Source organism: Mustela nigripes, chromosome 9 (genome assembly GCF_022355385.1).
Source record: "Mustela nigripes isolate SB6536 chromosome 9, MUSNIG.SB6536, whole genome shotgun sequence".
NCBI classification, from domain to species: Eukaryota; Metazoa; Chordata; class Mammalia; order Carnivora; family Mustelidae; genus Mustela; species Mustela nigripes.
The window spans coordinates 70,128,423-70,147,336 of record NC_081565.1 but is presented as its reverse complement, the minus strand read 5'-3'; the positions used below and the strand labels follow the sequence as shown (position 1 = coordinate 70,147,336).

The 18,914-nt window shown below is 47.1% G+C and overlaps 1 protein-coding gene across 2 annotated transcripts in view; it reads right to left on the bottom strand.

Annotated features, from left to right (window-relative positions):
- Positions 1-16,233, bottom strand: part of LOC132024781 (transducin-like enhancer protein 1) — an 86,960-nt gene extending 70,727 nt beyond the window's left edge. For both annotated transcript variants that reach the window (XM_059411795.1, XM_059411797.1), the window contains exons 1-4: positions 15,693-16,233; positions 14,757-14,857; positions 13,225-13,288; positions 13,070-13,114 (exon numbers count right to left, since the gene is read on the bottom strand). In XM_059411795.1, the coding sequence (XP_059267778.1) occupies positions 13,070-13,114; positions 13,225-13,288; positions 14,757-14,857; positions 15,693-15,716 (234 nt within the window). In that variant the 5' untranslated portion in view covers positions 15,717-16,233. The remainder of the gene's footprint in view (positions 1-13,069; positions 13,115-13,224; positions 13,289-14,756; positions 14,858-15,692) is intronic.
- Between the last annotated feature and the right edge of the window lie 2,681 nt (positions 16,234-18,914).

Genomic DNA, 18,914 nt, shown 5'->3' with positions numbered 1-18,914 from the left:
GCTAGAATTGTAACAGCCAATCAAATTTACAGTCCTCCTGAGTAATAGACTTGGAAAAGTAGCCACATTCATCTCCTCTTTACAGCCATATTAACCAGTATGCGACAAACAGTAGAATCTGGTCTTCAAACTATACTCCAAATTATAAATGGTGTCAATACCAATATTCTCACAGTGCAAAGCCTACTCAAAAGCTCCTTCCCTTTTATACTGTTTTAATTTGAGAAGCAACAATTGGTACTCATTCCATACAAAGCCTGAGCAATTTCAGTACTTTGAGGGAAATTGACAAGAGTGCTCATCAGAAAAAAGAAAACTGGGTGCATCTGGCTCAGCGGGTTAAGCCTCTGCCTTTGGCTCATGTCATGATCCCACGATCCGGAAGTTGAGCCCACATCAGGCTCCCTGCTCAGCGGGAAGCCTGCTCCCCCCGCCCCCGCCTGCCTCTCTGCCTACTTGTGATGGCTCTCTGTTAAATAAATAAATAAAATCTTTGGGGGGGGGCGGGAATCACAGCTTGGCGGGGGGGATTTGACCTTGTATAAAATAGTGACCAAAGCCATGGCTACCCAATAGTATCCTAGCGTACTGACATTGACCTGTCTGGGTTCCTTGGGTGGGAAAGCCATATTTGATGCATTCGTCAAAAAATAAGAATGAATACAGATTCAACAACTAGCTCAAAAACTTCTGTACCCTGAGAGAAAGCCACATCACCAAAATATGACACCTCTTTGTACTTCATTAAATGTAGGAATATCACAACATCAAGTGTAAGACAATTATGGAATACTGACTTCTTATGAGATGCAAAAGCCAGCAATATTCATCCTGAGTTAGTGGTGTGCTTCTGGCCTTTGGTCAGCTGAAAAGTACAGAAGTTGGATACATTTCCGTGGTCCAAGTCCAATCTTCTCAGTAGCTATGCACGGAGCCTGGCTCTGTGGGCGGGAGCTCACAGCCCAGGCACTGCCGAAGAGCCAGCAGCTCACAAATGGAAAAGGCTCCAGAACCCTGGCCAAATGGCAGGCGCATGGGTTGTGGAGAACCTTGTGCTTCCCCTACAGACATGTGGGACTTAAGATCGCTTCTCAAGCTCAGCACAAGGAGACAGTAACGTGGGGCTGCTCTGCACACAGATGTCAGCAGGCTGCCAAGACTTGCAGCAAGTGTGAGAGCAGGTACTGGCACAATTTGTCTGAACACAATTTGAGCTGTGCCCTCCTCCATCCCAAATGCTTATGACGACATCCAAAAAGTTTCTACAGCACCTATAGCATCGTGCATGATGGGAAGAGCCAAACACCTAAAATTCTAGTGTGTCTAATCCCAATGCCTCTGCTTTTCTCCCCTGTGCATTTTTTTTTATAAGATTTTTTATTTGAGAGACAGAAAGTGAGAGAGAGCACAAAGCAAGGGGAGAGGCAGCAGGTGAGGGAGAAGCAGACTCCCCACTAAGCAAGGAGCCTGATTCAGGGTTTGATACCAGGACTATGACCTAAGCTGAAGGCAGACACCCAACTGACTGAGCCACCCAGTGACCTACCCTATACATTTTTTTTTTCCTGCTCCCCCAGACATTAGCACAAAGCAGCAGCTGGACTGTGACCCTCCACAAAGATCTCAAGCCCATGGAGGACATGGAGAATGTAACACAAGTATCTACTCAAACTTCTACATAGCATTTTACAGGTTCCCACAGCTACAAGGAAAATGGTCTGTCTGTATTCCTCACTGAGGCTGGAGACTTCTTCCTTCTCTCACCAAGCAACAACTTCACCTGGCAATTCTCACCTAGCTTTTTTCAGGATAACAAAGCCTCTCTTTCGATTAAGAACTGGATTTTTGGGCTCCTGGGTGGCTCAGTGGGTTAAGCCGCTGCCTTCGGCTCAGGTCATGATCTCAGGGTCCTGGGATGGAATCCCGCATCAGGCTCTCTGCTCAGCGGGGAGCCTGCTTCCTCCTCTATCTCTCTCTGCCTGCCTCTCTGCCTACTTGTGATCTCTGTCTGTCAAAAAAAAAAACCTGGATTTTTCCACATTAAAATAAAAAAATAAAAATAAAAATGCACCTCTCTTCCTTTCATTCTGCCAAAACTCACGTCCACAAAATGAATCAAATCCTCTTTGTTGCTCCTCTATCCCCTTAAATGAAAGAACTCAACGTACCTGTTTTCACTGGTAGTCCTATTAACTACTTAGGGCTGTTGCCTTCTAAAGGCACATTTTGCTGTCTGGCCTAAAGAAGACATTTTAATTCCTCTAGACTCCTTGGAAAACAAGAGGCTCCCAATAGGTGATTTAAAAAAAATAAATAAAAAAATAAAAAGACAAGAAAAGAAAGTTTCCTTCTGAGCCTAAGGATAAATGCTTCAGATCTTAGAAGGAAATAAATAAAAACCTTTGTATTTCAGGGGCAATAATGAGAAGTGAATAATGCAGATGTAGGGAGGAAGGAAGCTGCTGGGCTTGGAAAAACAAGATGGGAGCCTGGCCTTTAATTCCAGCAGCCATCTCATCTGCTGGATACAGTCTTGTATGGAAGCAGCAGGACAGTCTTAAAGGGACCAATAATATATTTGGATAATCGATTTCCAGAACAAGTATCCTTCCCTCGGGGTGCCCAAGCGCCAGGCAGCAATGTAACCGCACTGGACTGAAAAACTCACTTACTCCTGATAACTGCCCTATATGGAGTGGGTGCTGTTGCCATCCCCTAACCTACTAACCTACTAGGTGAGGAGGAATGATTAATATCCATACAAAAGGAGGCTGGAAGGATTTACAGACAGCTCCTAGGGCACATGGGTACTCAGTGGACAGGAGCTGACTGCTCACTCTGATGTCCCCCATCAGCTTACTCTACAATAATCAGCCCAAGAAGCTGACTTTTGAAATCCGAAGAGCTGAAAGAGACAACGGGTACATGGGCCAAGAGAGCCGGCACCTGTAGCTACAGGCCGCTCGCAGACCAGAGGAGGGTACCCTTCCTCTGCCCCAGCGGCCCACCCCTTTATTCTCTCCATTCCAGACCAAGATGCAGATCAATGTTAAGACCTCCTTCCCTAAACTGAACTCGACCTTTTTATTTTCGCTCACTAATCCATAGAAGCCTTTCAAATGGCACAAATAAAGGCGGCTGCATTTTGTTCTCTAAATCAATTTTCTCCCCAGCCATCAACTAGATGTTCCTGCACAGAGAAAGAACAGCCCTTCCCTTCTAATTCAAAAATCCATACTGCCATTGCCCTTGCAAACTGCTAAACAAGCAGTATCGGCAAGTCACTTGTGTTCTGTAATATATTTACTGCAAATCCCAACGGCTCACCCTTAATGCAGTTTTCTATTGTGTCTGTGCGTGTCAATACACTGGCTGGTCACCTTACTTGTAAGAGGCTCTGACCGGCTGTTTGCTCAAGGCATCAAGAGGGCGCCTAGGAGAGACAAAGCCTGTTGCTCCTGGAGGGCTCAGCCTTGGAGAGCCTCCTCCTCACGCTGGGGCCCTCAAAGAGGTTTTGTCTTCGGGCACTTCACATCCCTGTACCACCCACACCGCCTCCAAGGCCAACTTAAAAACTCTCCAAAAGGACAGTTTCCATACGTCCAAAGTTCTAAATCAGAGTCCTTTGGCACAGTTTTTTCCCAGTTTCCTAACAACAACATTAAAACTGTTCCCTGCTCAGAGAATATGCTGGTGGCATCTTAAAGGTACACACTGTGAAGGACCAAAAAGGAGGAAAGCGTGGTTGGGGGCAGGTGGAGGGGAGCCTGCTTTTCTGTTAAGTGCAAATCTCTGCTATAAGGTACAGTGGAAAAAGCAAGCCCCCTAACACCATGTACAACAACCATGCCAAAACACAAAGGGCGAAGTCTAGGAGGAAAAGTGCTGTAAAATGCCGTAAACACCTGTTGAGATGGAATTCTTAAAATGTACCTGGAGAAAAGCCCTCCTTTGAGTGTCAGTCTAAAATGGGGTTGGGAGCTAACAAAAGGCCTGGCCCAAGTTCCCCAGAATTATTTTCTCACTTCTTCAATAGGGGGAGGGGAGTAAAAGCTCTACATTAAAATATGTGACAGGCAGATCCTGGGATTGCACAGGTGAGAACAGCGTGAGTGTTCACTTTTTAGAAAGGCTTTTTTTTTTTTAAAGATTTCATTTATTTATTTGACAGACAGAGATCACAAGTAGGCAGAGAAGCAGACAGGGGTATGGGGGAAGCAGGCTCCCTGCCAAGCAGGGAGCCCAATGCGGGGCTTGAACCCCGGACCCTGGGACCATGACCTGAGCCAAAGGCAGAGGCTTTAAACCACTGAGCCATCCAGGCACCCCAGGTGTTCACTTTTTATTTCCTTCTGTTTTTCCATGTATTTGAAATTCTTCCTAGTAACATGTTTGGTGGGGCAAAGGAACTGTGTAAAGACTAAAAGTAAATAATCTAGGGGTATGATCCTGATTATTAAGAAATCTGGCAACTCAGTCAAGTTAAGTATCTTTATACTTAACGCATGACGAGATGACTTACCCACAACTCTGTTTCGGGGCTGTGGTGGTCCTGAGGAGACCAGCAGCAGCCCCAGGGCCAGTGATGTGTGCACACACTGTTTGCACAGAAACCCAGGCCTCTCAACACACTACTTCTGTCTTCGTTCTTTCTGCAGTACCAACCCGAATATGGCACTATAATTAAACTCCCCGTAAGGAAGCCTCCGTGGATATTCTGACTATAAGTCATTTGTCCAAAAGAAAAACTGAGCAAAAGTGGTTCTACAAGAACTGAAGTCCTATTAAAACATCTAGTGAAGGACTGCCTGGGTGGCTCGGTGGGTTAAAGCCTCTGCCTTTGGCTCAGGTCATGATCCCAGGGGTCCTGGGATTGAGCCCCAGCCCCACATTAGGCTCCCCTCAGCAGGAAGCCTGCTTCCTCCTCTCTCTCTGCCTGCCTCTCTACCTACTTGTGATCCCTGTCTGTCAAATAAATAAATAAAATCTTTAAAAACAAAACAAAACAAACATCTAGTGAAATCAAGCAGATTTCATTCTTAATTTCAGCATCAGAATCCAGCCTGGTACTCTCGGCTCAAGTTTCTCATCTGGATTCCACGAATTTACTGAAGGATCTTAAGATGTCCCAAATGGCCAAAATTGTCGGGCAAAGATATCCTGGTGTCTAAAAATGTGTGGGATTTTTTTGCCCAGCAACTTCCACCTGATTTTCATATGGATTCAAGATCCAAAATGAGTACAACTACCACTCTCTTAAGAAGCACATTAAACACTACCTAACAAGTACCACTCTGTCCAACCCATTGGGAAGGGTACAGAGTAAGTATCAAATATAAGCTTTGAGCAGACTGCAGCCTAGCTGGAGTAACAAAAGATACACATGAAAAATCATTATTATAGAAGTTGGAGAAAAACTCAGTGATGTGATAGGCTCCCATTGGAGAGGTCATGGAAGACCTTAAAGTAAACAGGAACCATCGTTATTTGAACTGGACCTTGAAGGATAGTGAGAAAGACCATGTGAACTGGACAAAAACAGAAAAAGAAAACAGAAAAATGCACAACATATTTTAGGCAGGAAGAAGAGACTCACTGGCTGGTGTGAGGGAGGAAGACAGAGGTGACTAAGTAAGACTGGCAAGGACAGTACTCAGGTGCAAACACAATACTGTGAGTGATACGTACAGGGGCCACCACTGGAGCAAAAACTCAAAATCAGGATGAACAGACACACCAGCCTGCCCAAAGACCCAAACCCCAAAAGGGGTTTTGTATTCACCACTATAAAAGACGCTCCCATTCTGGGGCTGGAGCTCCAAGCGTTTGGATGTAGGCTGCTGGTCTTTGGAATGTGTGTACCCAGCAGCCGCACAGGACATGCCAGTAGGGTGTGTGGAGGAGGTGAGAACTTTTATTTAACCTCTCTACTGACAATATCTATTTATTACAAATGGATATAATATGTTAATACACAATACTCTGATAACTAATAAATTTGTATGCAAACAAGTCTAGTGATATATTTTCTTTTCTTTTTTTTAAAGATTTTATTTATTTGACAGAGAGAGAGAGAGAGATCACCTGTAGGTAGAGAGGCAGGCTGGGGGGGGGGGGGGGGGGGGGGGGGGGGGGGGGGGCGGGGCGCGGGCTGTGTGTGAAGCAGGCTCCCTGCTGAGCAGAACCCCCCCCCATGCGGGACTTGATCCCAGGACCCTGAGATCATGACCTGAGCCAAAGATAGAGGCTTGACCCACTGAGCCACCCAGGTGCCCCAGTGATAAATTTTCAAGCTTTTCACAGACAGATTTCACAAAATACCATGGGCAGACTAATAATTTAGTTAGATCAATAAGAGCACCAATAACATCAAACCCAGCATGTCTTCAAGAGTTCCACAAATGGCGTGATTTGGACATTCAAGTTCAAACACACTTACATTCTCAAAAACTGATTCCACTTCGTCAAGTAAATAATGAAAATCTAATAAGTACAAACCAGGACAGTACAAACAACTGTACACACACCTCTACCTTTCTGGCGTATGCAGGTATACACACACCACACTTAACAGCACTCTTCTCTTTCTGGCAGATAAGAAAATAAATTCAATGGATGGAATCCTCAGAGTCTATTTTTTCCTCCCCGTCTTCTCCTTATACCCAAAATGACTGTCACCCTACCCTTTTCTGGCTAATATTTCTGATCAAAGAATCACTAAGTAGCAAATAAAACTTCAAGAAAAACGAAAAGATTTGTTTGTTATGCCCACTGTGAGAACGTGCCGGGGAAGGGCCTGAACACTGGGCTCACAGTTGCTTTCAAGTTGCTTTGAAGCAGTCAAACAGAATTAAACTTAGTAATCATTAAAAACTGAAATGTGAAATAATGAAATACAGGTTTGTAAAAAATCACAGTTACTCGATAAAACTTGTGTCAACATTTCTTGAAGTTTCATGAAATGCATGCCACATAGGTGGTCTCTAAATGATTCAGTAAACATTACAGTTTTGCAAACAATTTTAGAAACCATTTTCTGCTAAAGCCAAATGAATAATAATACACAAAATACCTTAATTTGTTAAAATTTCATTGTCAATTTTTTTTTCCTTTTTCAAATCAAACCATGCCTCAGAAAAAAATTAGAAAATCTCGCCCACACCTGAGTGCCCACACCTACATCTACACACGCTCTAACTTAAAACACAAAACCACAGGGCGCCTGGGTGGCTCAGTGGGTTAAAGCCTCTGCCTTCGGCTCAGGTCATGGTCCCAGGGTCCTGGGATCAAGCCCCGCATTGGGCTTTCTGCTAGGCAGGGAGCCTGCTTCCCTCTCTCTTTTTGCCTGCCTCTCTGCCTGCTTGTGATCTCTGTCAGATAAATAAATAAATTCTTAAAAAAACAAACAAAAAAACCCCACAAAACCACAGTCACAGAGCAATCCTGGGACACATTTCATATTACAAAACTCACCAATCACATTGGGGAGGACTATTCTCGATCTGTAAATGCCTACTCTTGTCAAATAAGCCTACCTATAAAAACAACTGCCTAAAATTTAATTAGAAACCATTATACCAAGTATTCCACACTTAAGGTACTAGTTCTGAACATCTCAGTTTTTGAAAATCTGAATTAAGAGTAAGCAAATAGGGATGGGGCGATAGGATAGGGACGATCGAGCCAACTGAAGCCTATCAGAAGCCCAGTTTCTTAGTTTCCTCCAATGTAATCCACTCCTGAAGACCACAAACATTTAATAATAGAAGAGCAAACACTCAGATCTATGGAAACCTAAAATGGCTCCATGAGCCAATACCTGAATGTATCGTTCGTTTAACTACCACACAAGATGATTTATTTAAATATTTGCTAAAGGTACAGATTCTTTTTGTGTTTCTTAATAAACACTATTTGGAAAAATAGCTTAAACCCTCTGGTCAAAGACTACTTAAAGGACACAGACAGGCACTGGGTTTTGAATACTGGTGGGGGTTCAGTCAAGAGGGACAATTCTCCTCTCCTGAGAGAAGCCATATTGAGAACCTGCCTAGTCTAACCCCTCATTTTACAAGGAGGGAAACTGATGCCCAGGCAACTAGTCAGTGACTCACCCAGTCACTAATCAAAGTCGCCTAAATAAGAGACCTCAGTGAACTGTATTTCACACCAAGGTCCATCCTAAAGATCACATATTCTGTGCCTCATAGAGCTTTTTGGCATTAGTTTTGAATTTAAAAAAAATTTTTTTTTTTTTTATCTTAAGGACTATGTTTTTTGACCCCTGCCTTTAATTCTGTGCCCGAGGCAAGGCATCCCTGACCTCACCCAAGTCTCGGCTCTGAATAGAAACCATGACTGAGCCAACTGTTGAAGGGGTCGGGTAGGGTGACAGAAAGTAGGGAGGAATCGTCTGTGCTGCTGGCTGATAAAAAACAAAGGCTAATCTTGAGCCTCAAAATCTGTGTTCTCAATACACAGGGACCTTTATCTTTTCACTGAAGCTCGTGAAGGGCAGGCCTGGCTAATGAAGTCAAGTTGGGGACCACTCCAATCTTGATGACAGCTAGTCCCTTTGTATTACAAGGTAATTAACACCTGATGGAGCTTAACTCTAAGTGAAAGTACTCCAGCTACATCTTTTCCCATTCTGAGACTTGGGCTTGGGGGCAAAAAAAAAAAAAATCTCAAAGTGAGAAACTGTAGATGGAAAACACACGTGGTTAAAGAGCAGGAAGAAAGGTAAGACTTGCAGACAAATAGTAAGAGTCACATCTAAGGGATTAACCTGCAGGTGAACCCCTAACAGTTCCACCTAAGCACTTTAAAAACACTACCAGAGGACAATTTATTTTTTAAGGGAAACTTTAAAGCACACATCAAAACTGTGAAAGCGGTTTCACTCCAAAATTTACGTGGTCTGAGACACCGTGCTGGCTGAAACATCACATGGGCCTTGGTTATGTTAAGCTCTTATCTGTCTCTCTTTCCCCTCTCCTTCCCCACCTTACAACCAGCACTGCGGAATACGTCTTTGCTTCCACAGCTAGTCCTTTCATTTATTTTTAAATTCTTGGCCGCCCTGGAGAGCCCCGAGTGCTCACTCTGGCCGCTCTTCAGAAGAATAGAGGCACAGAGAGACAAAGTGACTGATCACACTCACTGTGCCCTGGGTCTCAACTAGGTGTCCTGACAACAGTTCCCAATTTTCTTTTGTTCTTAGACATATTTTAACCTTGCCGATAGTAGTGCTCGGTTGGCTACGACTTTCTACCTACCCATGGCTGTGACTTCCACAGGCCAGTCAGTACTGCCAATTTTCACGAATCCTTAGAACACACATCTAGCCCTGACATGATTGTGTATCATGAAGTTGTCAGCACAGGGAGGGAGCAAGAGAGAAACGCAGCCAGGCCGCCTGGGTTACCACACACGAGCACAAAGTTGATTCTACCACTGGCCTCATACCAGCAGGGGGCTGGGTAAATTAAAGCAGCACTGAATTCTAGGGACCAGGTGACCCTAACTCCAGCTTCAGCAGAAACTTGACCTTGACAAATCGCGGACTCTGAACCCATGCCCACAGCCACAGGCAGAGCAAAACACCTACTCTATCTACCTCTTAAGCGCTGTACAAATTCATGCCACAAAAGACATCTTAAGTCATGGCTTCATCAGCATCCTGAGGAGATACACAAGTGGAATAAATAAGGCTTCTGTACATATTTACAGTGCATCTTGTTCCAAAAATATCAAATGAGGTCATACACCACACCACATGACAGAAAACAAAACCTGAAAGATCACACTGCCAAACACACCAGGCACAGCCCTCAAAACAACCAGACTCACGTTCACCTGCTGTTTTGTAACGCACCCTAATGCTCTGGTGGCATCAGAACTTCCTTGAGCTTCATGAGCTGTCTCTACCTCTCCTGGAGAGAGATACCTAGAGTTTGGTATCTGAATGTCAAACATTAATAATGTGTGGAGAGAGATGTACAGGCAGAGATCTAGAAAATACTGAAATAAAAACAAAGAAAAACAAAGGAACCACTGTTTTGTTTTGCTTTTAAGATTTTATTTATTTATTTATTTTGAGAGCGTCTGTGTGCATGTGTGGGGGAGGGGCAAAGGGAGAGAGAATCTCAAGTAGACTCCCCACTGAGCAAGGAGCCCGAAGACAGGAGCTCAATCCCAGGATGCTGATACCATGGCCTGAATCAAAACCAAGAGTTGGACGCTTAACCAACTGAGTCACCCAGGCACCCCTACCCAATTCCACCCCCCCAAAATCCTGTCTCAGTGCTACAGTAAAAAAAATTAAGTACCCATTACCATCCATAGTACATGGACTTTTCAGTAACCAGCCACATATGGGAGCAGAGAAAGTGAGGGGAAGGCTTATCAGGAAGTGTTGACACAACATAAACATGGACCGTGGGCACCAAACCAAGTAAGGAAACCACAATTATACCATTCTTGATTTGGACGCGCTTCCACTTTAAAATTTCCAGACGGAAAAGTCGGTGGTGAGATGTGACACTGAAAATCTCTACAACTCCCTCCTTCCACAAACCCGCTGAAAGGTGGGGACAGGGAGTGGTCATCACACTGCAGACAAATCTTAACATTAAAGCTCTCTCCATGGAAAGTCTCCCCATCACTGCATTTTTTTTCAGTAACAAAGATGTTGTCAGAAATGACAATTTTTTGTGTCCCCTGATGATGCCTTGCTAGCATTCGGTTATAAGCCATAAAGCAGGACTAATTTCAGCCTGTCAGGAGTCTCGCTAATGCCCAGTTTCCCCCCAGAGAGAATTCCTGTCAAATCTAATGAGAGCTCCAAAGGCCCTCTCTACAATATAATGAGCACTTAGGCCATGCTGGTGATCAGGCGGCAAAAAGCATCAATTTGAGCCTGGCTACACCCTGGGGGCCAGACGTCACCAGTTTTAATAAGAATTATGATTACTAGCTGCACCAAATGCCTCCTCAGAACTTATTATTAATGTGTGACATTCAGAAGGATGTTTTTCAAATGTAAGGCCACTTTAAACTGAATTACAGCACTGCTTTGCACACCACTCTAGTTAAGGGTCTGTCAGCATTTACAATATAAACTAAATTTCAGGGGGCTTAATACCCTACTATGAAGAACATGGCATCTCTGAGCCTTTCACATTTTTCAAATTACTGAGCCAATTATACACAGCATATTATTAATGCATACTGGCTCATGGATGGACAATATTACCCACAAAAGCCCAATAGTGTATAGAAACTCATTAGAAACCTATTTTCTCACCATGGGGCTCCTGACCCTCTTCGCATCTTCTTCCCTTTTCCTACTCGATGAAGAAGAGGTCATGTAACCATGTAACCTACAGGAACCCAGAAGAATTACACACCTCCTTTAACTCCCCAATAAATCCCGTACCAGCACACAGCATCACAAGGAGGTGGCGTTTCCTTGTAAGTCATTAAATCCTTTGAGTTTCTAACTTTAAGAAAAAGCTCAGTCTCCTCTTACCCTTCCAGACTCCTTGTTAACAAAATATGTGCCTTTGGGGTAACTTTAAAAAAAAAACAATGTGACAGGTTACAAACCTTTCACCCAGTTTATTTGCATAATTCATTTAAATAACCAGAGATCTTCTGGCCAGGGTACTATCAACAAGTTACAACTGCCTCCATCAGGCACTAGCCATTGAAACACACACAAAAAAACAAAGGCACAAACCAATGTAATCTAGGCTACCAATTTTGCAAATCGGAATAAAATCAGCATTTTTAAAGGCCCAATTATATTATCAATGAAAGGTCCTGAACCTAACTGTCCCTTTCCAACCATATCTGAGAACAGATCTAATGGACATGACTTAACATTATGAAATCTATGATGAATTAAAAATCAAAGAGTGTGGAGTTACAAAAGCAGAATTCAACTCTGAAACACACTTGCTTAATGAAAGTCTTTGAATATAAGGAAGATCTGAAGGCTGAACTAATCAATTTCTCCACTGTGCCCCAGCCGGTCAGCCATGCTCTTTAATTTAATGAAACAAGGGTTTGAGATGAAATAGCACATATACATCAAGTAAGAATTGTATTGTTGCACTTTGAAATGTGTCCAACTGTGCAACTTCATCTGATGATAATTTTTTAAGAGGCAATCGATTTCTAAAAGACTTATTGTACCAGCGTCTTGATGAAAAAGTGAATGTCAGCATATCTCCAGAATACTTACACCCTGCCATTAATGCTTTCTTTGGCAGACAATGACTACTCAATCGAGGGTCCTCTGGGCTGAGCAATCATTTAGCTTTTCTTCTCTTACGAGGTCCTTAGTGCCTTGTTCCAGCTCAATACTCTTTTTATACACCATTATAGTAGCCATAAGTGTGAATTTTATGGGAACTTGCAAACTTATAGTCATAGCTAGAGCTTTCCAGTCACTAATCTTTTCATGCTTTTAAAACCACTAGGACTGAAGCAACTCGCAACATATGCTGTGCCCATAAAAGAATGCTTTTTTACCTCCAAATCTACATCAACTGAGAAATCTTCCAAAACGATGTTTGCTAATAAGCCACTAATCCTGAGTGTCACTTTATGCAACCCCAAAGCATGAAGAAAACCCCACAGTTAGTCATGTATGACGTTTAACCTGCTAAAGGAACTCCTGAATATCGTCCTTGCCCTGCAGAACCACACTGCTGTCCAAACCAGGAAAAACACCAAGCTTTTCTGAAGTGCAGAACCCTACGGGATACCCAAATCTTTCAAGAGGAGAATAAATCTACCCAGGTGGAAAAGTCAACTTAGAGACTCAATTCCTATCATCCTAGAAACCGGTTGGTTCACATTTCCAAAGCACCTCTCTTCTAGTCATTTAAAGATTCTGTAATTGTCAAGAAGCATCCCTTCAGCAAAATACTACCACCAACTCACAGGAAGGGAAACCAAGGCAAGAAAATGGCATACAAATCCCCGTCCACCCCCAACCAACTGAGGACAAAGCCAATTCTGTGGAATCATTTCAACTGGAGATTTAACTGAAGCTTACCTGTTTATGCATTTCTATGTTTAATCCATATGACATTTCATAATACTGCAAAAAAAAAAAATCAAGCATTTCGTTAACTCACGTTTTGCAATATTAGGAACACATATTTGCTAATCTTACATAAAAAGACGAAAAGTCTAATCTCTGATACCTACCATCACATAGTGCCTCTGCATTTCTGTCTTTTCACTTGCCAGTTTCTCGCATTCCAATTTAAGGCTACAAAAACAAAACAGGCAACTTAATGTAAACATTATGTCACTTGTTTTAACATCTGCCTCACATATTTGCACTTCAAGTAAAAACACAGACCAATTTAGAAAAGCCATAAACTATCTAGGTAAACATGCAAAAGCTTTGTCCTTGCATTTAATAGGGAAAAGGGGTCAGGTGACCAGTACAGGGTCTCCATTACCTACTATTCTCTTTCTTCTTGGTGCATACCTGATCAGGTGCCAAGAATGAAAAATCTGTCAAAACCTCTGATCTACACAGAAGACTGGTTTCTCCTCCTGCTCATCTGTTCACTCCTACTTCCCCGCACCAGTCTGCTCCTTTGGACTCCACTAAAATCTGGCTTTGGCACAATTTCCAGCATCAGACAGAGGCTGTCCCATTTCTGCCAACTCAATCTCTAGGTTTGAAAACTGTACTTGTAAAGTTACTTCTGCAATTGTTGGTCCCTTTTAAAATCTTCAGTTTTTAAATCCCTGCCAAAATATGTGAAGTAGCTACTGCAATAAAGTGGGTTGAAGTCCTCTCTGCTTGGTAAACACAGTGTGGGCAGGTATGCCTCAAGTTCCAGAGATTATTCTCTTCAAGCAGACAAAAGTTCAATAATCAGAAAAACCTCTGACAAAATAAGAAAATTCACACCCAAGCATCTGTGTGCTTGTTCTCAAGCATGACAAAAATAAAAACTGTCATTACACAGTTATTTCTTAGCTCTAATCAGGGAAGGCTTCATAGGAACAAGGGAAGGAACTAACATTTCTGGAAAACACACTATGGACAGGATGCTTTACAACGCTCTTCATTTACAAACCTTTTGAAGTAGGTCTCATTAGATGAAGAGACCAAACCTGTATGTATATAAAGGAAACTCCAGTCCCCTGTCCTGCCCAAACCAACCCAGAGCCACACCAAAGCAGTGGTGCTTTCCCTACACCTATCCACATCCCTCTTCACCACCAATGATGGGCACAGCTAACAGCATGGAGCCTTCCATAATGGACTTTGCCTCAGACAACACAATCCTCTAGTATGGCAAAGTGATTTCAACACTGGTTCTGCCTCCCTAAATCTGCACTCCGGGGCTGGGGCATCGACTGAACCAAGGTTTCAGCTCAGCCTGTTGCAAAATAAATAAACGAAGTGCAAATATTGACGGTTCTCGTGCAACTCCTAAATACTCAAAAGAAAAAGAAGAAGAAGAAAAAAAAAGGACTCCCTGGAACAGCAGCAAACGGGCAAAAGGGAAACAATGGTAGGAGGAGGAGACTACAGCAGAGGCGGCCCGGGAAGAACCTGGAAAGGGGGTAACATGAATGACAGGTCTTAACTGCGACTCCACACGCCACCGCCTGGACGCAAGTACTAAGTACAGCCGCCACAGCCACCAGGCTGGGCGAGGAGGGGCCGGGGCTGCTCCCGGGCTACCTCACGCCCCACGCCGCCGGACACGCACCTGTGATATTGGGCCTGCAGGAACTGGAATTCCTCTTTAATCCGGTCCAGGGACTCCGGGATAGTGAACTTGAAGGGCTGGCCTGCAGCCTGGTGTGGCGTCTGGGGGGCGACCGGCGAGGGGAACCGAGGGACAGGGATGCAGGTAGATAGATAGAACAGGAAGTCAGAGGCCGGAGAAGTGGGTGGGACATAAACAAAAAATAAAGTTAGCAGTGGCGGAAAACGGAGCCCTGAACTCGAGTTTGCTCTGCACTTTATACGGGGAGAAATCGGCCCCTGGCCCTGTCTGGAGCCTCCAAAGAGATTCCGTGCCTTCTCCGTGCTGCAGGGCGGGTCGCTTGGTACGTGCTCCCGGGTCACCGGCTGGAGGGACAGGGGATCCCCGGCGGCCAGGGAAGACCAGGCCAAATAGTCGTCGTAGCCACCGCCCCCTCCCCACCAGGGCGATAATGACCCCGGGGATCAGAGAAGAAAAACAACTCCCTAACGCTCCCCGTTCCCAGAGTCGCCAGGGCCACCTCCAGGCGCGCCGGAACGGGGGCCGCATTGACATGTAAATAGGCGAGACGGGAAACAAAGGGGGGGGGCGCCCTACCCGTCTCGGCGGGGGGAAGGGGTGAGGAGGAGGGGAAGGGGGTAAGCTGTCGCTACTGGAAAGAAACCCCAGCCTCCCCGGGCGCCCTCGCCCGCCTTGTCTAGACGTCAATTCGGAGGGGGCCCAGAGTAAAAGGGAAAAATTGAGTTTCAGTTCACTCTCCACCCCGGGAGGGAGGGTCCGAGACCTCCCCAGCCCTGCATCCATACAGGTTGGGGGGAGGGATCCTCCACAAGGTAGAAGACACCCGTCTCCCTACAGCACTGGGAGAGCGCCTATCCCCACCCCACCCCCACCCCACTCCTCTGCCCCTCCACCCAGCACCCTGACGCGCCTCACCGGGTGCCGGCTCTGCGGGAACATCGCTCTGACGGCGGCCGTAGCTCTGTTTCTGGGCAACTCAATTCTCCGCTCAATTTCCAACTTTAATCCCGCCGAGGAAAATTAAGCCGAGAAACCAGGCAGAAACCGGGAGCGCTGGCAAGCGCGCTGGCCACGCACGCAAGCGCGCTCGGCGGGGCGCACCGGCCACTCGGTGCCCGGCTGCTCCTTCTCCCGCCGGTGCGGGTTCCTTCGCTCAGGGCCACATCGCGGGGCACCCGGGGCCCAGCTGCACCAAAACCCGCGCGATGACGCCGGCGCCCAAGATGAGGGCGCGGGGGCTGTGATCCAACCCGCCGGCCTCCGCTGCCCCGGCGGGGAGGTGAGCGCGCGGAGACTCTGGCCGCGCTCCCCTCGGCGATCCCCGTACACGGCACCCGTCCCGAGCAAACAAATCCAGGCGAGCTGCTTTCCTTCGTTCTTCTCCCGGTCCGCCTCCTCTCCGGGTTTTCCCCCGCGGCGAGGTGCAGGTGGCCCGGCGCCCCCAGCTAACCCCTCACAAACAAACCTGGAGACGTTCGGGACCGAGTGCTGCGGATCAGGGCAGCGCCTTCAGCCAGGCGCTGGGAGGCGGTGAGGAGCGAGGTCCGGGCGGCGGAGGTTCCGCGCCTGGCACTCCGCAGCCTCAGCCCCGGCGGAGGAGCGCGGGATGACGACGAGGCGGGGAAAGTGCGGAGGGCGCGCCGGGAGGCGGCTCGGCACGCCCCGTGCGACCGACGCTCGGTGTTCTCCGCGGTTGCACAAACCCTCCTGGCCCGGCGGGGCTACACCAAGAAAGGCAGTCCCGCAGCCGCCCGCTGCTCCTCGAGCCCGGGACGCATCCGGGCGCCGCGCCCCGCGCGCACCCGCCCCGCACGGCCGCTCCGGACTCTTCCTCCAAGCCCCTTCCTGGGCCCTCTTTCTTTCCTTCCCTTCGTCTGCCTCTCCGCAAAGGGCGCTCCAGCCCGCTGCAAAGTTCTCTCACGACCCGGGGGGCGACATCCACGAGATGGGGCGGGAGGGGGGAGGAGGAAGCAGGAGTGCGCTCCGCCGCTCGGCCTCCCTATCCGGCGGGCAAACTCCGCGGACAGGTCCGGAGTAGTCGCGGCGGGGGTTAAGTCGCCGCGGGCCGGCGGAGGTCCGGGCTGGTGGCACGGGTCCCGCCCGGACGTGGGAGGGTGGGGGTGGCGCAGTCGGCTGCTTCGGGGACGCGGGGCACAGGGTACTCGCCGCTGCTGCTGCTCCTGCAGCCGCCGCTCCCGCCGCCGCCGCCCGCGCCTCTCGCGCCGGTTACATTAACACGCGGTTTCACACTCCCGAGCTAACCAGCGCCGGCCCCGCCCAGCCCCGCGCGGGCGGGGGGCGGGAGCGCAGAGCCGGCGGGGGACGTGGGTCCGGGCGGTAGCGGGAGGGAAGCGGGGAAGCGCTCGCCAGCCAATCGCGTGCGCCGTGCCCAACGTGGGTTGCTGACGCAACGCCTCCCCGAAGCCTATAGCAGTGCGGCACTGGACGGGCCGTCCTCCCCCTTCTCTCCCACCCCACTCGCTTCCATCTCCGCCGTCTCCCCGGTCTCCCCTCCCACCCCCTACCCCTCCTCCGCCAGCCGCGTCCTCCCGGGCTCGGTGAGGAACTGTTCCTGGAGGAGCCGCGGGACGCCGAAACCAGCCAATGGGAAGAGGCGAGACGCGGAGATTGGCACGGTGGATGGGAAGGTCGGTGGGAAGGAGAGGCGGCGGGGCCGGGCTGTCAGTCAAAGTAACGTGGGGCCGGCGAGGGTGCGCGCGGGCGCGCGCGAGCGGGAGGGACCGGCGGGCGTGCGGTCGCGGAAGCTGGGGGCTAGAGTTTGCAAAAATCCTGCCACTTGTTCACTTTTCCCTTTAATGGAAATCCTCAGATCTCGGTGAAAGTAACTCAGACTATCCGCGCAGTTTCTTATGGGGAGGGCGGGGGGTTGACAGTTGGAACCAAATGCGTCTTTCAGTGCTTGCCCCTTGTTTGATGCTCCTCTTTTGAAAGTGAGGTCACATTCAAAAATTTCTCTGAGGATTGTTTTTCCTTGAGCTGCCTCTTCGTGAGAAGGAGTGGACTGTGCACTTGGTGGAAAATGCGGCAGCGCGTTGGTTGGCGTACATTCCTTGGCCGTCTAAGACTAGGCTTTTTATGCTCACGCCCCCCTTTGCACCCAAGGTGGTAGGGATTGGCTTTTATTGGAGCATTTCAAACGACTTTGCAAAAAGGTAGGCCTGCCTTCGTTTGGCGGGAAGGATACCCTAAGGTGCTCGCAGGGTAAGGCACGCGCGTCCTAGTCGCAGATGCGAGGCTTTTGCCCGCGGCTCGGACTCTCTGGCCAGTCCTTGTCTTCGACTTCGCTGTCTTGGGGTTAGGGGGCTGCCGAGATTTTTAGGGGCCTCTCAGCAACATGACCACGAGTCTGTTTCCAATTACTAAAAACAAAGGGAGACAATGGTATAAACCAGCTTTGAGACCTGGAAACCTGCCTTGCCCGCCCTTACCCCCATATTTGGGGGGGGGGTACCCCAAGGCTGAGCGACGTAAGAAGCTAAATGGGGAAGCGTTGGGCACATGGTGTGGCTAAAATTCTTGTGAGTGGAACTTTACTTAAAAGGTATTTTGAGATTTTTAATAAATGGGGCATATTGTGTAAATCTCCCGGTTTTGTCTACTTCTCTAAATACACCACACAGCAGAAAATCTTCAGTGTTGCCCCATTTATAATTTTGTTTAAAGAACAGTTAGGCTGAGCTATTTCCACACGATTGGTGAGTGAATAATGCTGTTGTAGCCAAACGGTGGTGAGTTCTTCCGTAAGAAAGACACATCTTTGACAAGCAGTCATCCTACGTTGGAATATACATAAACAGGTTTTGGTTGTTAATAACCCCCACGTTCTCATTATTTTACTTTCAAGGGACTTATGGAAAGACTTTATTTAAAGAGAAATACATTTTGTTTGAAGATTTGCTTTCTCAGAGACCTTTTCCTTGAAATATTAAAAGAATCATTTTAGATAATACATTTCACTGTTGGAGTTGTTTTTAAATATGCATGATATTGATTTGTCTATAATTGCATCAATCCCAAATATCAATTATAAATGAAAAATTAAAGGATCAATTTTAGCCAGCCTGTAGAAGTCCACAGTAAATTCTTAAACAAGTTCGGTATGTGGTTTTGCAGTGC